Source organism: Drosophila novamexicana, unplaced genomic scaffold (assembly GCF_003285875.2).
Source record: "Drosophila novamexicana strain 15010-1031.04,08,12 unplaced genomic scaffold, DnovRS2.1 tig00001209-arrow-arrow-pilon, whole genome shotgun sequence".
In the NCBI taxonomy this organism is placed as follows: domain Eukaryota; kingdom Metazoa; phylum Arthropoda; class Insecta; order Diptera; family Drosophilidae; genus Drosophila; species Drosophila novamexicana.
This window is the reverse complement of record NW_020824843.1, coordinates 890,114-908,739: the sequence shown is the minus strand read 5'-3', so window position 1 is coordinate 908,739 and position 18,626 is coordinate 890,114. Positions and strand designations below refer to the sequence as shown.

Here is an 18,626-nt window from a genome sequence, read left to right as displayed (position 1 = left end):
TACAGTCGATGAACGCTCTAAACGCTTAAATAATGACTACAACAGTGTAGGTGGGCGGAAACTCGACCAGGAGAGCCACAAGTCAACAACGAAACTTTTTGGACATGGTTCGGCCAATCAATACGTACAACAGGACCGTTTAAAATCCTGTTTAGTGGTGCCAGCTAATGAAAAACAATGCGACAAGGAAGAGACGAAAAACTTGCAGGAACAGTTGAAAAATTTTACATTTAATTTTCCCAAAGAGAACAAAATAAATAGTACGTTAACTGTAAAAGTGAATTCGATGAAACCACAAAAACCTGCCACAGAAGCAAGCAATGGCGATATAAATGAAGCAAGCTCAAGAATCGCCGAAAAGAAGGAGAACAAACAGCAGACATCAAAATATCAGCTAGATCATATGTACTTTGTGCTGGATACAAATGTGCTTATGGACAGTTTGAAGCTTTTAGAGGATGTGGCAAATTTAAGACTTGTTGGCACCTCGGGCAGCATGCTCTATGTGCCCTATATAGTTATAAAAGAATTGGATGTATTAAAATGCAGGCAGACAACAAGCTTTGCCGCCAGACGGGCCATCGAATATCTGAATGATAAATTCGATGATAGAGAGAAAATCGAGGCACAATCAGCACTCGAAGATGCACAGCAGCTAATCGATATAGACAGTGCGGATGATAACATTATCAATTGTTGTCTGCAATTGAAAGCTGAGCTGCAGCATATGATGCTGCTGACAAATGATAATAATCTGCGGCTCAAGGCAGTTGCTTCGTCCATAAGGGTGTCGACATGCTATCAGTTGACCAGCTACAAAGGCTACTGGTGGAGCCTGCCAAGGGGTCGTCGTCTACAGAGACGCCAAAAGTATAAAGTTTGGATTTAGGTTCTTAAATTAAGGTTATTGTTTAATGTTTGGTTATCCTTTAAATGTTTCAGTTAGTAGTTAATTTCTTTTAAGTTAATTTGTTAACAGTTGAATGTTTCATGCTTATTACAAACAATGTTCAAATTATGTAGCTTCTTTAATTACAACAGCCATTTAAATGAAGCAACTGGGCGAGCATGTTGCTTCGACATCAATGCATAAAGCAATATCAACTTTTGGGGCCCAAATGACTGCAATAACAGCAGCCCGGTTAGCAACGATGGGGCTTGGTACAACAGCAGGACGAACATATCCTACTGACAATAAATACGACCAACTTTCGCTCGCTAACGAACTTTTTCTATAAATCAAAATAATAACTTCTAAGCTGGGGTACACACGACTTCTCTAAATGGCGTTCCATTTCGAGCAGTATACGCAATGAAACGTACGTTCCCTGATATTTTCTGCATTTGGTGTCTTTTTTTTGGGGGGGGGCTGTCATCAACAAATGTTGCAGCACGGCGACCGAGCAGATAGATGAAAGCAGGAGGAGCTTGGCCGGAAAGTCGCAACCACAAAAGATGGAGATGGAGCATGTGGAGGTGCAGAGGAGCGGCATTTACTTACGGCGCATGCGATAAATTTAATAAATTACAAACCAAATCCGCAAATTTGTTGAATTCCAAAAAAATAAAAAGGCAAATGACTATGGGAGTCGGAGGCCAGAAGAGTGCCCATGTGCCAAATGGCAGTGGCGACATTTGCACGGCGTTTGGGGAACATGTGAGACAGCAGCTGCTGCACGTGTTCGTGTTTGTGTGCGGCACAGTCAGGAGACGAGGAGAATGTTTGCATTTTGCGGGCAAAAGTTTTACTGTAAATTGCTTTTAATCTAATGAACACCGCTAAAGAACCCGATGTAGAAAACAGAACAGTCGCAAACGTTGCTCGAACGACAAACGACCCCTGACGTTAAACTCATTTTTCCTCGGTGGTTTCATTAGAAAATTACTTAAGCTGAAGGCGCACGTATGTATTTACTATAAAAGTGAACCTAAAGCTTGAGGTCCAGCTTAATGGGCGTAAAGGGTTATCTATTTTGGGCAAAGCAGCAGATAGTAACTATGGCTTAGCCGAACTCAATTTTAGCCCAGTAAAAAATGAGAGTGGATAAGTTACTTTTTTGAAAGTAAACAGTTAAGGATAACAAAGAAGTAGAGTCGAGAGTGCCCGACCAACAGTTACCCTGAACTCTGGGCACAAATCACAATGCAGCTGGGGTTCTTCCATTAGGCCCATAGTCCTTATGGAGATATTTTCTAAATACCCTTTTTAGGGTACAATAAGCAAGTATAGTTTAGAAGCCCAACCAAAATACGTTTCTTTTCTATTGATTCGAAGTGAACATGCAATTTAGTGAAATCCTTACACCTTAAGATATTTCGGTGGTAACAGCTGCCACCTGAGCTTGCACCTCATCCTGCTGCAGTTTCTGCTCGACCCAAGTCCTGCTCGTGCACGGCAAATTCGGGTTACTCCCATTTTTCATCGACTCCTTGCAAAACTGATCGTGTAGATCGTTACAGTCTGTGTTGCAAATGTTTTTCCAGCCCTTGTCATTTATGTGATAAAGCCGCACAATGCCACCCGAATAGGCATCCTTGCTGGTGGCATGATAAATGGCACGACGTGCCAAATCGAAAGCCTCATCCGTTGTCAAATCCCAACGATAGCCTGTATCTAGCACGCCCAGAGCGTATGGTGAACCGCTGCCCACCGAAAAGACGCTGCCATGCGATCGCATGCCATCCGAATCCACATATATGAGTTTACAACCCTCATCATCGCAGCCAGCCAGCATCATGCCCATGACCAGACCCATGCCCTTGTATTGCGTGGATATGTTGCACATCATTCGTGCCGCTGCATCCACCGTGATACGGCGCTTGTAGCGCAGCTCATGCAGCCGGCATTCACGTGCCAGCACCCGATCCCAGTAAACGCAGTCGGCAGCGCCACCGGCCAAGGTGCCAAGCATATAACTATTGAGCTCCACAATTTTTTTCATGGTCTGTGAACCAATATATTCGCCGGAAGTGGCTCGCGAATCGGCACAAAGCACAATGCCACCCTGATACTTGAAACCTAACGTCGTGGTGCCATGATCACACTCCATACGCACCTTACAGTGATCGAGAATTTTGGGAAGATTCTCAGCCGGCTGCAAGCGAGATTTTGAATGATTTTTCGGATTGTAGGTGCACTAATTTAATTCGTACATTTTCAAAGGGTGGAGCCATTAATGAATAGGGATTGGTAAAGTTGCTGGTTGCAATTTGAATCTGATGCAGGTCCCACTCTTTTTGGAGCTCATCGAAGCGCTTCATAAAGGGCAACTTATTCACACCGGATATGGCTTCTAGGGCCATGATTTTTAATGGTTAATACTAATTTAAAATAAATTTTTAGGATCAGGGTGCTAAATATGCTAAGAATTTCGAAAATAAATTATTCAATTGAAATCTGAATCTGTGCTGTCAGGCATAATCTGATGGATCTAAACTGTCTTCCTTGAATGTGTTCATGAATTTCAAGAAGTGGCATTAATTAAACAATTACATATTTAATCTATCTTTTGCTTTGTACATATTATTTTTAATAGTTTGAAATTTTACTCGTAACTTTGCCCTTTTTATTAGGTTATAAATTTAGTTGTCACACAAGTCACATTACTACCCATTTTTTTAAAACTTTAAATGTCGGCCCCATTCGCTATGCTTTAGACAAATTTTCTGCATCTAGAGATTTGCGCTAGAAGCAGCAGCAGCTAATTTGCAGTCTTAGCCAAAATCTCGCACTTCACTTGACGTTCTGTTGGCCATGCCTAAGACCCACTCCTATTAAAACAGGTTCAACTAAGCTCCAATTAATTGCCAAGTCGCAAGAAGGACCAGGCTAGGAGAGTGTATAGGGAAGATGTTGCCGTGGCTGCTGCCCTCTAATAAACTGGCAGCGGAAATTTTTAACAAGTTGCCATTTGCCAGAGATCCCGCCTAGCCTGAGCTGTAATTAACGCACACAGAAAACACAGGCCAGAGAAGATGAAGAAAAGGCATCCAACTGCAGCTGGATTCTTTGCTTTGCATTTCGCTTGTTGTAAGTCGCGACTTTAATGCAGCTCGCAGCTAAACTAGTTGAGATTTTGCATATCAGATGGCCGCTGCCAGCTTCCAGTTTGCCCTGTGATTTAATAATCAGCCAAACTGCCAACTACCAACAACTGTCAACTTCTGCTGCTGCTGCTGCTCCTGTTCCAGCCAAATGAATGGCTTGGCCCTGTTGCATGGCCATTAAGAGGGCAAACGAACTGCGAACTGGAGGCGCGTGCAAAATGAAATGTGGCCAGTGTGCAACACGCATGCCAAAGAGCAGGCCCATACTCTGTGTACACTCAAAAAAAAATATCAATTTTTTTTTATCACAAATTCACTTTTGTTATGTTGTCTAAGGTAATATCCTTAGGGCCAAGTTTAATAAACAGTTTATTTCATTAAAGGTAGGGAACGCCATTTTCATATTTGAGAAATGATATTTCTAAAAACAACCGTAATAGGGAAATAATTTTTCTAAGTGTACAATGGACACTGGTTGCAGCTGCCAATTTGCATAAATTTAGATCAGTGACAATTGACGTCCGCAGGCAGAACTGAAATTTTTTGTAGGCGTCAACCGCTCCAACTCTCTCTTTCTCTCTTTAGCACCTCTTTCTAAATGCAACCAAACATTTGCAATTGTCGTTTAATTAGAAACCAAACCGTTTGCTCTGCTTTTCAGTTAATTTAGGAGCCTCGCTCCCACTACCTCGCTCTCTGACTCCCTCTCTCTCTGTGTCTGCAGGTGTTGTTTCCACCGGCTTCTCAATTAAAACGTCATGTTTCTTTACGTTGACGCCAAAGTCGCTGCAGTCTACTGGCTGCACTTGCTCTAGCTTTGGTGGGCGTTGTTGTCTGGTCATGGAAGCTGTGTCTACTGCGTCTGCATTGAGTTGATTGGCTGCTCATTAATGGCACGCCTAATTAGAGCTAATCTTGTATACATGACCTAGAGTCTAGCAGTTGCAAACAATAAAAAGAACTTATGGTAAATACTTCAGTTTTCATTCATCAAATCTTCCACTCGTAAGTAGCTTTGTCAAACAGACTTGTTTATAAAAAACTTTTTTTAATATTGCTAGACTCGGCTAAAAATTTGTCGCATTCTTTTGCAAAAAATGCAACAATAACATGTAAGGGTAAATGTGTTCGTCTAGGGTATACCCCATAAACAGCTCAGAATTTCCACAAAAAAAATCATATATACACCTTTTATTCGTTGATAAATTTTAACTTCTAGGCCTATCATCTTAAAATGGTTACGATGGCATTCAAGTAATGTTATTCAATTTGTGATCAATGTAATCTATTCGAAACCTACCTATAATTTAAGTCTCTAGCTTCTTAAATGTGATTTAGTTGTAAAGTGTGGAAGTTTTTGAGCTATAAGTAATTTTGAGTTTGAATCCCCTTAACTGTTGATGATAACACAAACTGAGATTTAGTTTATAGAATCGAAGATTTATTCCGCTGTCATTTGCACAAATTGTACTATACTCGTTAACAGATTTTTACTTCGTTTACAGGGTATAATAATCCAAATGTAAAAGTGTGTGTTTGTAAATGTTATATTTATTTTAATTTTATTTTATTTAACTTTGCCTTTCACTTTATATTATTTACACTGCTGCTTAGCATTATTGTTGCAAAATCTGACAAATCCTTTGTTTTACTGCTTATTGGCAGTAAAAGTTTCCTTGAGCAACTTTTAAGCTTGCTTAAGGCTCAGGACAGAGCGACAGCTGGTGGATGCGGATCCAAAGCATGTTTGGGACAGCTTTCATCATATACAGAAGTTGTGACTTGACGCTGTTGGTTTTCTGTCATCCCACCCCACCACACCGCCCCTCGTTCCATAGCCACTATCAAGTAGACAGCCGCATCCAATTTACAGTTCATCATCTGTCCCGTGCCTGTCACAGAGGCTTCTCGCAGCGGCCGCCGCTGTACGTAAATTTTGACAGTGCGCCTAATTGAGCCGCAAACAGTTTTGACATTTGCGACCGCGCGCCGCATTTAATTTATTTTAATTGAAACGGTCAGGCAACGGGTTAGCTGGCCTAATCCTCTAGCTGGTCCAGCAGTCCAGAGAGTTCAAAGTTGAGGCTGCAACTGAAACTGAAACGGAAACTTTTGCCAAGTCGCTTATTAGGTCAACTTTGGCTGACAGATCGTGATGCAGGCGCAAACAGAGGGGAGATATACCAACAGAAACAAAGAGAGAGAAAGAGAGAGAGAGAGAGAGAGAGAGAAAGAAAGAAGATAGACAGTGGTGGCAGGGGGAGGGGCAAAGTCCAAATCAGAGTGTACCAAAAGGGAATCAAAGAACCAAAGCGAAACTATTTTTACAGCCGACTCACTAACAAAGTATCCAATTTTTACGACGATGCATTAAATTAAAAAGTTTTCGTATGCTTGCCTATGCCCCATTCCTGACATCAATAATGCCCTAACAATTGAGGACTATAGGCCTGTCATGGATTTTGTAAAATATATATCTGTATAAAATATATCATTTTTTTTTTATTAATGATATTTGAATTTTTAACTCTCAAAGAAGAAAGTATTAATTTTAATAAAATTTAAAAGGAATGCAAAGCGGCTTTTTATACTTGACCCAAGAGAAAGGCCTGTTAATTTTTTCCAGTATAATTATATGTATCTGTAATTTTTATACAAATTCTGGAGCACAACTTAAACTGATAGAGAGAAAAAAGTATATTCAGACTTTTCAGCTGTTAAATAGTGTGCATACCCGATTCTGCTCTTTCCGGCAACAACTTTGGATGCTTTTAACGACTTTGCATTGGTTTTCATTGCCAAAAGGCCGCTCCAGCTTTTGCATTGGCCGTACACCATACCACATTGTCAGGCCGAGTTGAAGTCTCGTTTTGATTTTACGGCTGACAACATATTCGCATTCCATTGCATTTCACATCGCACATCCTTAGGACTTTTGGCTAATTGTTGCGCTGTGCATTTTTACGGCACTTTGAAAGCCATTAATTCGCATTTTATGTACTTAATTAGTTTTCTGGCTCAATTTTATGACGCATTTTCCGAGCAATGTCTCGTAAATTTTGATGATCGATTTGCATCGATGCGCAAAGTTTGAAGTGCCCAGCCCCAAAAAATGTCAGTCTCAAAAGATAAGCCGCCTCAAATTACACTTTATAGCTCACACGTCGTACAATAGCTATTTCGGAAACGAATTGTATTTCATGGCAAACTTACATTATTAGCCATCGTAAAACCACAAAAGCTTTTTAAACTGAGCTCAGAGTTATTTTCCGGTTTAAACTTTTAAATACTTAGCAGACTCTTTTGATTTAACGGAACATTTTTGAAATACTTAATAAAATAAGGCATAAGAACCGAGAAATAAAGACAATTCAAATATATAAATAAGCCTCCGTCGAAGCTTTGACTTGTTGAAAATTGCAAGCGGCGAGCGACGAAAAAGTACAGCGTGTACACTTTAGTCCATTTTTGTAATGTTTTATTTAATTTAAAGCTTCTACAAAGAACTCTAGCTAAAGCGCCAAATTCGTTGTTATTATTTATGCCTTTATGTGCAACATTTCTGAAATAGGCTCAGAATAGAAAGTCCTAATTTTGTGTTAGCTCGAATGCATATGACAAGACGTGACGGGCCATTGGCAGCGCCTGTTAGCCAAACAGCAGAAGCTGCAGCAACAACAATTGAAAAGCGTTTTCATTGTTTGGCAAAACGCGGCAAAAGGCCGCACAAGGCACGCGCGCATCGAAAAACCAGCGGGCAATCTTTTGTTGTCCAAATGCGTGGCGGCAGCACAGGGCATACAACAAAAAGAGGTAATGACCAAAAGAGCTGCTAATGTGGCGGCTGCCTTCGCTTCCGTTGAAGGCCACCGATGCGGCATCCATTTCTCTGATGTTGTCAGTGACGTCTGCTTCAGCTCCACGTTTATCGCTAGCCTGGCATTTGCATTTGCATTCGCATTGCGATGCGATGCTTTGTTTTCTCGTGCAGCTAATTTGCCCACAAAGCGTAGAATTTGTTCGACCATGTGCCTTTGTCCATGTTGGCATCGGGTTAGTAATTGTTGGACCCGGCTACCGCTGCTGCTCCCTGCGAGCTCTAATCAACTTTTTATGCCGCACAATGCACACATTGCACACATGCTCGTACATGCCGTCAATTACACAGCTTCAGTAGCCAGTGTTCAACGTTGCAATGCGATATAAAAATCAATGGAACGCACGATTGGCAGAAAATTAGTAGAAAACTAGAAATTGGCATCATCTGGTTACCTGTGAAAAAAAATATTCTTCCACTATTTCTGGACTTTTCAATTTTTTTCCATTCCACGCATTACCCATAAAAAATAATGTATTAAAGTAGTATGACTGCCACCCTTAATTTTTTCGACGTATTCGAAGTCTTTGCTTAGTCTGAAAGCTTAAAAACTAAAACTTGATTACCTTTAAAAAAATAGTCCACTTTTATCTTTCGTTTGGTACTGTGAATATTTGGCTATCAGAATATATGTAAATAATTTTTATAAGTTTATACTTTTATTTCTATGTTTAAGTGAACATATGAATTTAAATGTTGGGAACATGAACATATGAATTTAAATGCTCACATAAAAACACACAACAAGTTAAGAAAGGACTTAAAGCACGTTAAGTTTGATTGCTTCATTCCAACCGTTACAGGTATTTTGAAGTCACTGTCACTTATAACCTCCCAACTCTAGAGCTAACCAATACTCGTTCTATTAGCTGGCACTACGATCATCAAAGCGCAGCTAATAAACCGCCAACAATGTGCAACCTGTTTTTATTGTTATTGTCAATCAATAGAAAATGGCCAGAAAATTGCATTATCAAAGTCAATTGGTCGTGACATTATTCTACCAGCGGCAGGTTGCTAATGGAAAGGAAATGGCAATGCTGAGAAATTTTATTTCCACTTTAATCAACACTAGACTATTCAATTGCTGGATTTAATGCCAAACGAAACTGTTGAGGTGGAACAAAAATGATAACGATATTTTATCGCTGGATAATTAAATAACATGTTTTTACGCTGCACTTGTTTCAGTTTTAATGTTGCCTCACCTGAGACCTGCTGCGACAAAGCACCTGCACACACACACACGCACACACACACACACACACACACACACATGCATGCACACTTTAAACATGTGCGATGAAAAAAAAAAAAACATTTTAATTAATTGCATTGTGTGGCGCTGCACAGCGCAATTTACATGTCTAGGCCACACGAATAAATATTTCCATGGCTTTAATTAACCAAAAATGTAGCAATTAATTGACTTTGGCGCTCAATTTAATTAATTTTATATGTTTTTGCACAAGGGCGTAAGGTAAAACCGTTTAGCAGCAGCGGCGCCTAAATTAGGTATTTCGTTCTTAACTGATGTCAGCGTATTAATCAAATTGTGTGAAAATAACCAACATCAACCTTGCTTCGAAGTGTTTATTAATTGCTGTTATTTGCGGATAATCAGTTTACTGGTTCAAATGTCAGGCCAAATGAGCCAGCGCACATATGTATGTATGTCGCTTGGAAACACTATTTGTGAAGAAGAAGCATTGATGGCGATTATTTTAAAGGAGCATAACTCAATATAACTATCATGCTGCATACAATTCGCCATATGTATTTGAAGTACAAGCTCAGTAGCACCTCAGATCCCACCGCGTTTGCTGAAAGGTCACAGGGTATGCAAGCTGCGCTTTGTGTAATGCTTGAAGAAGTGTCAGCCAAAGTGAGATCCTTGTTTTGCACATTTTTAATTGTACTGGCGACAGGTGCAAGAGCAAAGGCCCTGCTGCTCACTTGACCCACAAAAGCGGGCGGGCGAGGACGAGGTTTGGGGCCGAGACTGCGACTGCGACACACAAAAAATAGCGAGCGTTTTCTTGCAGCGGCTGCAAAAACAAACAAGCTGCCAACGCGGCATTGCAAAAAGGAAACAAACCAAGGACATTACGAGTTAATGTAAACAGCTTAATTAAAAAATAAAACTCCGTTGCGCGTCACGTGCTTAAAACCGCATGCATTTTGCTGCATAACCTCAAAGTGCAGCCAGGTGTGTGTGCCTGGCTGCATGCGCGTGTGTGTGTTTGTGTGCCACGCCAGGACGCCCACGTGACCGTCGCTCTTTATTTGCTTAAATGTACGAAAGTGTTTTAATTTAATTTTTCGTCCTTTTGCACCCCTCGGCCGCTTCACACTCTTTCACTTTGCCACAGCTCCTAATTAAAAATGAAAGTAATTTTTCATCAAGCAAACGCTCCTGCAAGTATAAATTATTCTTAACCAGACGAGTGCTCATTAAAAATAATTCTTAAACGATTTTTTTGCATTTTAAAATATGAAATGCATAGTGATGCGTGTGTGCGTGCGGGTGTGTATATTTTTTTATTATTATTTTTTTTTTGTTTGGCTAAAGTGCAGTAAAAAAAATTGTAAATTATTTGTTTCAACAATTACTCTTCAAAGTCCCGCTAAGTCCTCGGTCCCGTCATCAGCTGCTCTTAAGTGTTTATTTTTTTTTCTTCTTTGTTCGCTCAAGTCAAACTTTTCTTTTAAATATTTACCATACTTACCCCATGTGCTGCAAAAGTTTTATGCACACGCATAATGTTGTTCGAGGAGGTAGAAGGGAGTGTAAGTTCCTTGAAGTATGATTCATACATATGCAAGTGACTCACACTGTGTAGGTGGGGGCAACAACAGTGCGGCAAGCGGCAAGTAATTATAAAGTTTGATTGCTGCAACTTTGCTTTTAGACTGGAAAATATGATCATAAGAATACGTTAATTGTCAAACAATTGAATAGTTTTCAAAATAATTCTATATTTTCTCGATATCAAAACTAATCTACAAAGAAAATGCTTTCATATGGACAACGAGAGACTTGCCAAGCCACGAAATAAGTTATATGCAGATTTATGCAGTAACACCTTCCGCCAAGTCAACTTCCTCATGGCAAATTTACCGTGCATTGCATTTTTTTCTAAATTTGAATAGCAATTTTTTTTAGTTTCTAACATTCAAAATTGCTTGTATTCATTCAAATTAAGTTGATTTGCATGCATTTCGTGCATTTTTGCCTTGTTTGCCTTTTAAGTCTTAGGAAATTAATTTTGCCATTTTCAACAAAAGCAAATTCTATTGTTGGCAATAAAGTGCATGACGGCCTTGTTAATCCTACCTGCTACACACATATACATCCATGTTTGTGCATATACAATATTGTTTTGCTAGCTCTTTAATAAAGCAAATTCCTTTTGGGTTTAGTTGTGCTTAATTCTTGAATGTTTTTCAGCTTCGGTTTCTACTTCTTTGCAGTTGGGATTTTCTTGCCGAACAAATAGCAATTGTAAAAACATAATTTTGGGATTTGAGTTTTATGATATGAGCCCGAGAAATGCAATTTAATTTATTAATCGTGCTTAGAAAAGGAGAGTTCGGGCTCAATTTCAAGTTAAGCTCAAAATTCAGACGTCAAAAATTTTGGGCAAAATCAGAAAGCTCTTTGGCTAGCACACCTTGATGATGAGTAGCCCCAGCTTGTGCGACACACAAACACAGAGACAAACACGTACACATTCCTGTGCCTGACAGCCTGGACACCCAGCACTTTGCGTTTCAATAGCGCTATGAAAGGCAACGAATGTCTATTTAATAGTGTCTGCCATTGTCGATTCGACAGCATCAATTGCAAACTGGGCATAACTGGGCCCAGTCCCAAGCTACAGGTCGTACCCTCCACCACCACAGTGGGAGCCAGAGCTGACAGCGCTGTCTGCGGTGTGGCGACCACACCTGCAATTTAAGCTGCATGAGGACCGCAACGAGTGCGGGCGTTGGCAGCATTGCAGCTTGCAAAATGAAGTCATAAAGTCGGATCCCGCCCACTCATGCTCATTACCACGTACCAAGGAGTCGCATGGCAACGATAATGATGATGATGAGCATGATGCTGCTAACTATTGGACAGCAGGTCGGTCGCCTTCGCTTGGAGTTGCCAGCGCTCATTTATTTTCCCGCAGCTGCTAAACTTTTTGACCATAGCTGACACTTTCATGAAACAATTTAAAAAGTCATTGTCATCAGGCAGGCGCATGCCGCACTAAGTAGCAAACTGTGTGTCCTGTCAATGGCGTCGTTTGTTTTGTTGCCCATTACAGCGGTCAGTGTCCGAGTCCGAGTCCGAGTCGGGAGACTGGTTGCAAAATGAAATTGTCATTGCTGGAAATGACCAACTGTCGCTGTTAACGCAGCCGCTCGCAACTGCAGCAACCCGCATATCAAATTGTTTGTTTGGACTACGTATTGAAAGGCAAGTAAGCCGCGGCTACTGTATCATCAACCTACCATGGGATACTTCAACTTTACAAACGCGTTGACGATATTTAAAAAAAAAGAAGGTATTCCCCTCTGAAATAATAAACAAAACTAAATATTTATAACGACATTAAGTTAGTTGGCCCAAAGTCAAAAACAATATGGCATAAATATCAAAAAATTATCAGGTTGCAGCTATATCAAGATACTTACTGTTCAATCATCAACAGATTTAATTATCGACTCAACTATTGCAAACACCTTATACCCATTTCAAGGCCTTATCTTGCTAAAAATTGCAATTTATCTTGAGCTGTACATTTGCTTATGTGGTGTAACAATATATAACTTGAATATTAATCAAAAAATGTTATATATTTTTTATATATATTGTTTATATCTGTCTTTATATTTATTTATCAATTATATATTGAAAACTGTTTTTTTCATAAATAAGTTGGTTGGATTCTTTAAAGCGTCTCATCGTCTCTTACGCGCGTTTCGAAAGTTTCCGGACAGAAGTTAACCTTAAGCACTAAAGTTGTTCAGATATTCAACGTGTTTAAGCTTTGGCCCAACTCAAATTTGCCATAGGATATAGAAAGTTCGTCAAACCGATAGATATCTTTTCAGTTATGTCAAGTTTTGTTTTTCACCACGAAACTTTCAAGCTGATGCGAGTCCTTTATTGTTGTTGCTGTGCTGTTGTGGGCGTCCTGGGTAGCGTGTGACATTGCAATTTCGAAAACAATTTCAAGTTTTTCGACACGCCCAACTTGTTGTCGCCGCGTCGTCCTTCTTTTGTGGCCAAGTGCTTTTCAGTTTAAAAACTTGACAGCGAATGATGTATGATATGAGAGCGTGTAGATTGCAGTTTAGCTAAGATGTCTTGGAGAGTTGCTTTTGTGCGAAAGGAAAACCATAAAAAAACCTATTTAAAACATTTTTGACTACGCACAATAGATTCTTAAGAGCTATTTTGATGCAACGCTAACCTGCGTTTGACTTTACCCTCAGGATAATTTAGATGGTTATCATCCAATAAGCACGGACACCCAGCTTATAGCCTTTCAATGTTTTTTCAGTGTTCATTAAAGTTGCTACGCTGCTTAAATTCATTATTACTTGGGTGTAGGAGACATCTACTGCTTTCCAACTGCCTGCTGGGGTAAATTACTCTGTGCAAAGCCACAAAATTTATTAACCGTAAAATTAAAAGCATAAAATTGCATGCTTTAAATTCAAATGCAGCGAAGCAGTGGCAGCAGCATCAGCAAAAGCGACATCAACCGCAGCCACAAAGTGTCGAAAGGAAGCATATCGCACAAAGTTCAAACAAAGCAGCTCGTGGTATCGAGAAGTGGTCGAACTTGCACACTCTTCCATCGCCTCCCGCAATCCCCACGCATACTAAATTCAACTTATCGACAGGCTGGCAGTGCAACGTGTTCCGATAAGCGCCACAGCATCAACTTGACTGGGCTGTGGCACCATCCAATTTTTATTTTACTATTTCCTTGCAGCAGCTGAAATAACTTGCACCGGTGATATGTAAGATACGGCAAGATATATTGCCGCCTGATAGTCAAGAAAACGAATTGCCTTTAGGCCGAGATGAGTTTTTGTAGTGAAATCTCAGCTTTTTATATAATTGTCAAAAATTTATTACTCATAAAATGAAATCTGCAGTTCTGAGTGGCTGATTTGCTTAGGTGAACCATTAAGGCAACTGAGTAACGAGATTCAGGGTTCGAGGCTGGTGGTTTCATTGACCAGTGCGTTATGTAAAGTAGTTTTGATAGTTTATAACTATAACTATATACTTTACTTACAAAAGCTCAGAATTTATATTTATTATTTATATTTGAGGTAAATTCAGTGTCAAATCGAAAAGAAAATAAAACACCATAATTTTGTTGGGTTTGCGGTCAAGCTTTAAAATTATAAAAATATTTTCGTGGACAAAACAACAAAAATTTAGTCCGTAGATATTTTAAAATCATCGTATTTTCACAAGATAGTACTTAGCGTCAATAGAAGCCCACTTGCAATTGTCCACTCTTGTAGTCCATGGCCATCACTCAAGTTCATGGAATCTCCCTCTATCGCCCCTTACTCCTGGTGCATTTAACATTAGAAATTCATGAACTACGTCGTCTGCTCATCAACAGGACAATATAGTTGGCCAGAGGTGGATGCCTGGGCTAAGTGAAGCAACACATCTTGCACTTTAGTTTCATTCCTTTAGTTCTCCCTCTTACACGACTTTGCTGTTTACTCGACTGGCGCCACCTGGCGTTTTTAGCATGGCACAATGCTCATTATCGTGCAGATTATAAACGTCTTCCAGGCAATAAGAATTTACACACCGGAGGGGCTCTAAGGTGAACTAGTATGTTTCTTTTTTGTTGGCACACGTCATGTTTAAATTTATGTAAGAGTTGTGTTTTGAGGCAGCGGATTTAAAGACCTCACTGACGCTACTGCCAACATGGAAGTCAGGATGAAAATTGAGCAGATCCAAATTTACTACTTTATATGTGGATATCAGCCAGTGGCCGGCTCGCACAGAAGTTGGTATCGAATAATCTCTTCGGAAGCGTACAAATACCTCGGCAAATACAATGGGATGTCGGACAAATAATTTACTAGCGTCTGCATACTGCTCAACCAGCTTATTCATCTGTTCCACTTCCACTCTGGATGTAAAGTCATTGGTGCGTCGGCACGCCAAGAATATCATATCTATAAAGGCAAACTTATGATCATAGTGCTCCAATCGCTGTACCCTTAGGGGGATAGCGCGTCGAATATGACGTTTCTCAAAACGCATCAGCTCGTGTGGTAAGTTTCCGGACTGGTGTTTCTTTTGCCTGAGGAGATCATAGCTGATTTGCTTGTATCCCATTGGCGTGGAGCAACGTTTGATGTAGGAATTGCGCTTCTCGACTATGAACCTGGTAACGAGCACTAGCGCCTGTTTGGCATTGTCAACAAAGTATGCTTCTTTAAAATCCCAGTCCCATAGTAATTTCAGCTTCCATAAATTAAACTTGGTGCCCATCATTTTCCAGGGACTGTATAGATATACCATCAGAGGTAACGACATTTGTCGATCTTTTACCGCATCCTTAGAACGTTCTACATTCAAATGAAAATTCCATTTGCCCCTATTACGGTCTGTGTTCCTAGACGAGCCGGGAACCTTACGACGCCCTTGGCGAGATTTTATTCCTAGTATGCCCAGTTTCGACAGCGAATTGGCCCTTCTAGCCAATATTCCATGCAGTTGAAAGGTTTTGTGAGCCAGTGTCAGTCGGGCACAGCCAAATTTCAGTGGGGGCTTAACCGACATGTTTCCATAATTTAATTTTTAGTCAAAATTTTTAAATACTAATATGTCCGAAATGTTTAGTTCAAATCTGTTATTCTGACTGAGAAATCTTTTCTGAAAGCCATTGACATATTCGAATAATGGTTGTACGCTAACTCATTTTTTTCCTGTCCTTTAATAGGACTTAAGCAATAGTTTCATTGTACATTTATATATCTGCATTTGTTATTATACTTATTATTGGATACCTTACAAATAACCAAACTTAATCACTGCAAATGCATAATCACGTTTTCAAGCCTTTTCGTATTGTGTGCTTTGTTGAATTGGCTTTTGTTAGAGTACACGCATGCATTCATACGATTTAACAACAATGAGCTCTAATTGTGGCAACATGAATATAATCGATTCACCTGCTCTGTGGCCCGGCTGATTGATGCTGCCTCGTGGGAGATCCCGAAGGACTTTTGTGAGCATTGATTCGTATGCAGCCTGGCAACGTGCAATTATCGAATGCATTAGCAAATGGAAAACATTTGTTACGCCCATTGGCCCACCGCCCCATTTAAGTTGCGCCTGTTTTCATAGTTGCATTTCATGTGATACATAAACACAGCCCATCCTCCTTCACAGCTCCTCCTGTTTGTATGGTGTGTGGGTGTGTGTGTGCGTGTGTGCTCACTTGAGCTGTGCTAACTGAATACAAACAATGCCAAACGAGAGACAGGCAGACACGCCCACTTGCCACCGCCCGAAGACATGTTTACAAACTTATTTCATTTGGGTTAATTGCTTCGCAATTGCCCTCAAATTTGCATTCGAGCTAAGTAATTTTGTCCTAATGTCGATTTCAATTATTGCACAACTTTCTATGGAATGTCCTCAGAAGATATACGATTATATAAACACAAGGATGCACATGAATTGTACATGTGTCTTTGGATGATGTAGCTCCCAACAAAGTTAATAAAGCGGAATAACGGATACACAATAGAAGTCAAATTGCTATGGGGAAACATAAAACATTTGTCAATATGCATACCATGTTTTCTTGTCGCTGCACTGAAAATTTCAAGAAAACGTACTTTTAAGTGTCGCCCTCCTATGCGATTCTCAAGTATTCATGTAGGGCCTACAAATGTTCATGCCCTTACTATAAATTTTGAATTTACAAATTAAACATATATTTATATGTATTTAATTAAAAATTGTTGGATTAGAAAATATATTCACTATTTCGTAATATACTTAAGAAACTTGAACCTGCATTGTGGGTTTTCGTCAGTGTAGTTTTCTGTTGATAGCGATTTACTGGCCATAAATGTTTACTGTCATGTTTAAATCTAATAAAATTTATCACATAAATTGCGAACAATAAAACTATGCCCAAATATACTTAGAGAAACATACACATACATAAATGCATAAGGAGAAGGCATCCAATGCAGCTCATGCTCCAAAAAATAAAAATATTTTGCTGAAATCACAGCGCCATACAAATCCCCATGTAATCTCCCTCAGTGAGAGACAGCCATCATAGAGCAGCCAAAAGTATCGCAATAAAATATGTTAAGTAAATACGGAAAAGCAGATGGGGATAAAGAGGGCGAAGGAGACAGACGGACGCCAGACAGGCAGTTAGAGAGAGAGTAAACAATAAGCCAAAAAGTACGCTTGATTAAGTTTAACTTCCGGTTTTGGTATAAATTGAGCATTTATGTGGGATTTGTTTGCGAAAACAGTTTCTACTTTGTTGGGCAAAATAAATGTTTGCCAGTAGGCGCCGGCGCTGGCGCATCGAGCAGCTGCCAAAATCGAGGCATATGTTCCTAACCGGCTCACTACTATGCTCTGCGAGCACACGCTTGCATGTCTATTTCCGGCGGAAGTGGTGAATAAAACATGAAACAAAATAAAATCAGAAGGCAACAACAGAGGCTGCCAGCTGCCGACTTACTAAAATAGTCGAGCTGGAGTATTTGGAAGGCGCAAAATTATTCAGTGGCCAAAAATGAACTTCCGTTTGGATTGTTGGTCGTTAGATTAGTTGCTCTGCAGCATCAAATATCAAAATTAATCCAAGAGTTCAATAGAAGTAGACAACAAATTAAATTGCAAAATATCTTTAGCCTGCATATTTGGAATACATACATTCTTTGCATCCTCTCGGGGCTGCTCTGACAGCTGCCAACTGGGCATGGCCATGATGCAAGGCATTTAATATCCGTAAATGAAATATTCAATTTCCCTATGACAAAACTAGGAAATAGGCAACGGACAACAGGCGTACCTGGTGCCTGCCACAAGATATGAAAACTAGATACAGTTAACAGCATTTTAGGGCCGCAAACAGAAACAACCATTGCTTATCATTTGACAACGGCCACTTAACAGCAGCCTACCTCTTAGTATAGTCAAGAAATAGCCCTCTTTTCCAATGCTTTTGCGGAGATTGCAACTATGGATATTGGTTTTGTTCTCAATGGCGAAAAAAATCCAGAAAGAAAATATTTATCAGTGGTGTGCCAAAGTATGAGTTACACTTAAAATAAAATAAAATACAGTTCAAGGCAATGATTCAGAAAAACTAAGAGTAGTCTGTAAATTTCATGCTCGTCGGCCTAATCAAGAACACATATGTATTCATGATTTTCATATATCTCCATTAAGCGACAGAAGGCAATTATTTCTGCTACCTCTCGGCGTGCTCCCACACAAACTATTTCAATTCGAATACAACGTTTCATGGGATAATAAATTTTCTTGGCGTAAACAAATAAAAAGCTTACTTGGCACAACATTGCAAAATCCATGTAATCTTTATTGCCTGGCCAAAAGCAAAAGAGCAAATCACTAGGATTTGGTCGAAACCGGGCACTGTTAAACTTTGGGGGC

The 18,626-nt window shown here is 39.8% G+C and overlaps 3 protein-coding genes across 3 annotated transcripts; 1 reads left to right on the top strand and 2 right to left on the bottom strand.

Annotated features, from left to right (window-relative positions):
* Positions 1-286: 286 nt before the first annotated feature.
* On the top strand, positions 287-889 carry LOC115766521 (transcriptional protein SWT1-like). The gene has a single exon (XM_030710488.1). It carries the CDS (start codon positions 287-289, stop codon positions 887-889), a length of 603 nt encoding a protein of 200 aa, XP_030566348.1.
* Positions 890-2,248: 1,359 nt separating this feature from the next.
* Positions 2,249-3,384, bottom strand: LOC115766547 (proteasome subunit beta type-5). Its single transcript, XM_030710519.1, has 2 exons — positions 3,154-3,384; positions 2,249-3,095 (listed from the first exon to the last, which is right to left on the bottom strand). Exons 1-2 carry the CDS (start codon positions 3,301-3,303, stop codon positions 2,307-2,309), a joined length of 939 nt encoding a protein of 312 aa, XP_030566379.1. The 5' UTR covers positions 3,304-3,384; the 3' UTR covers positions 2,249-2,306.
* Positions 3,385-14,272: 10,888 nt separating this feature from the next.
* Positions 14,273-15,825, bottom strand: LOC115766598. Its single transcript, XM_030710585.1, has one exon. It carries the CDS (start codon positions 15,750-15,752, stop codon positions 14,787-14,789), a length of 966 nt encoding a protein of 321 aa, XP_030566445.1. The 5' UTR covers positions 15,753-15,825; the 3' UTR covers positions 14,273-14,786.
* Between the last annotated feature and the right edge of the window lie 2,801 nt (positions 15,826-18,626).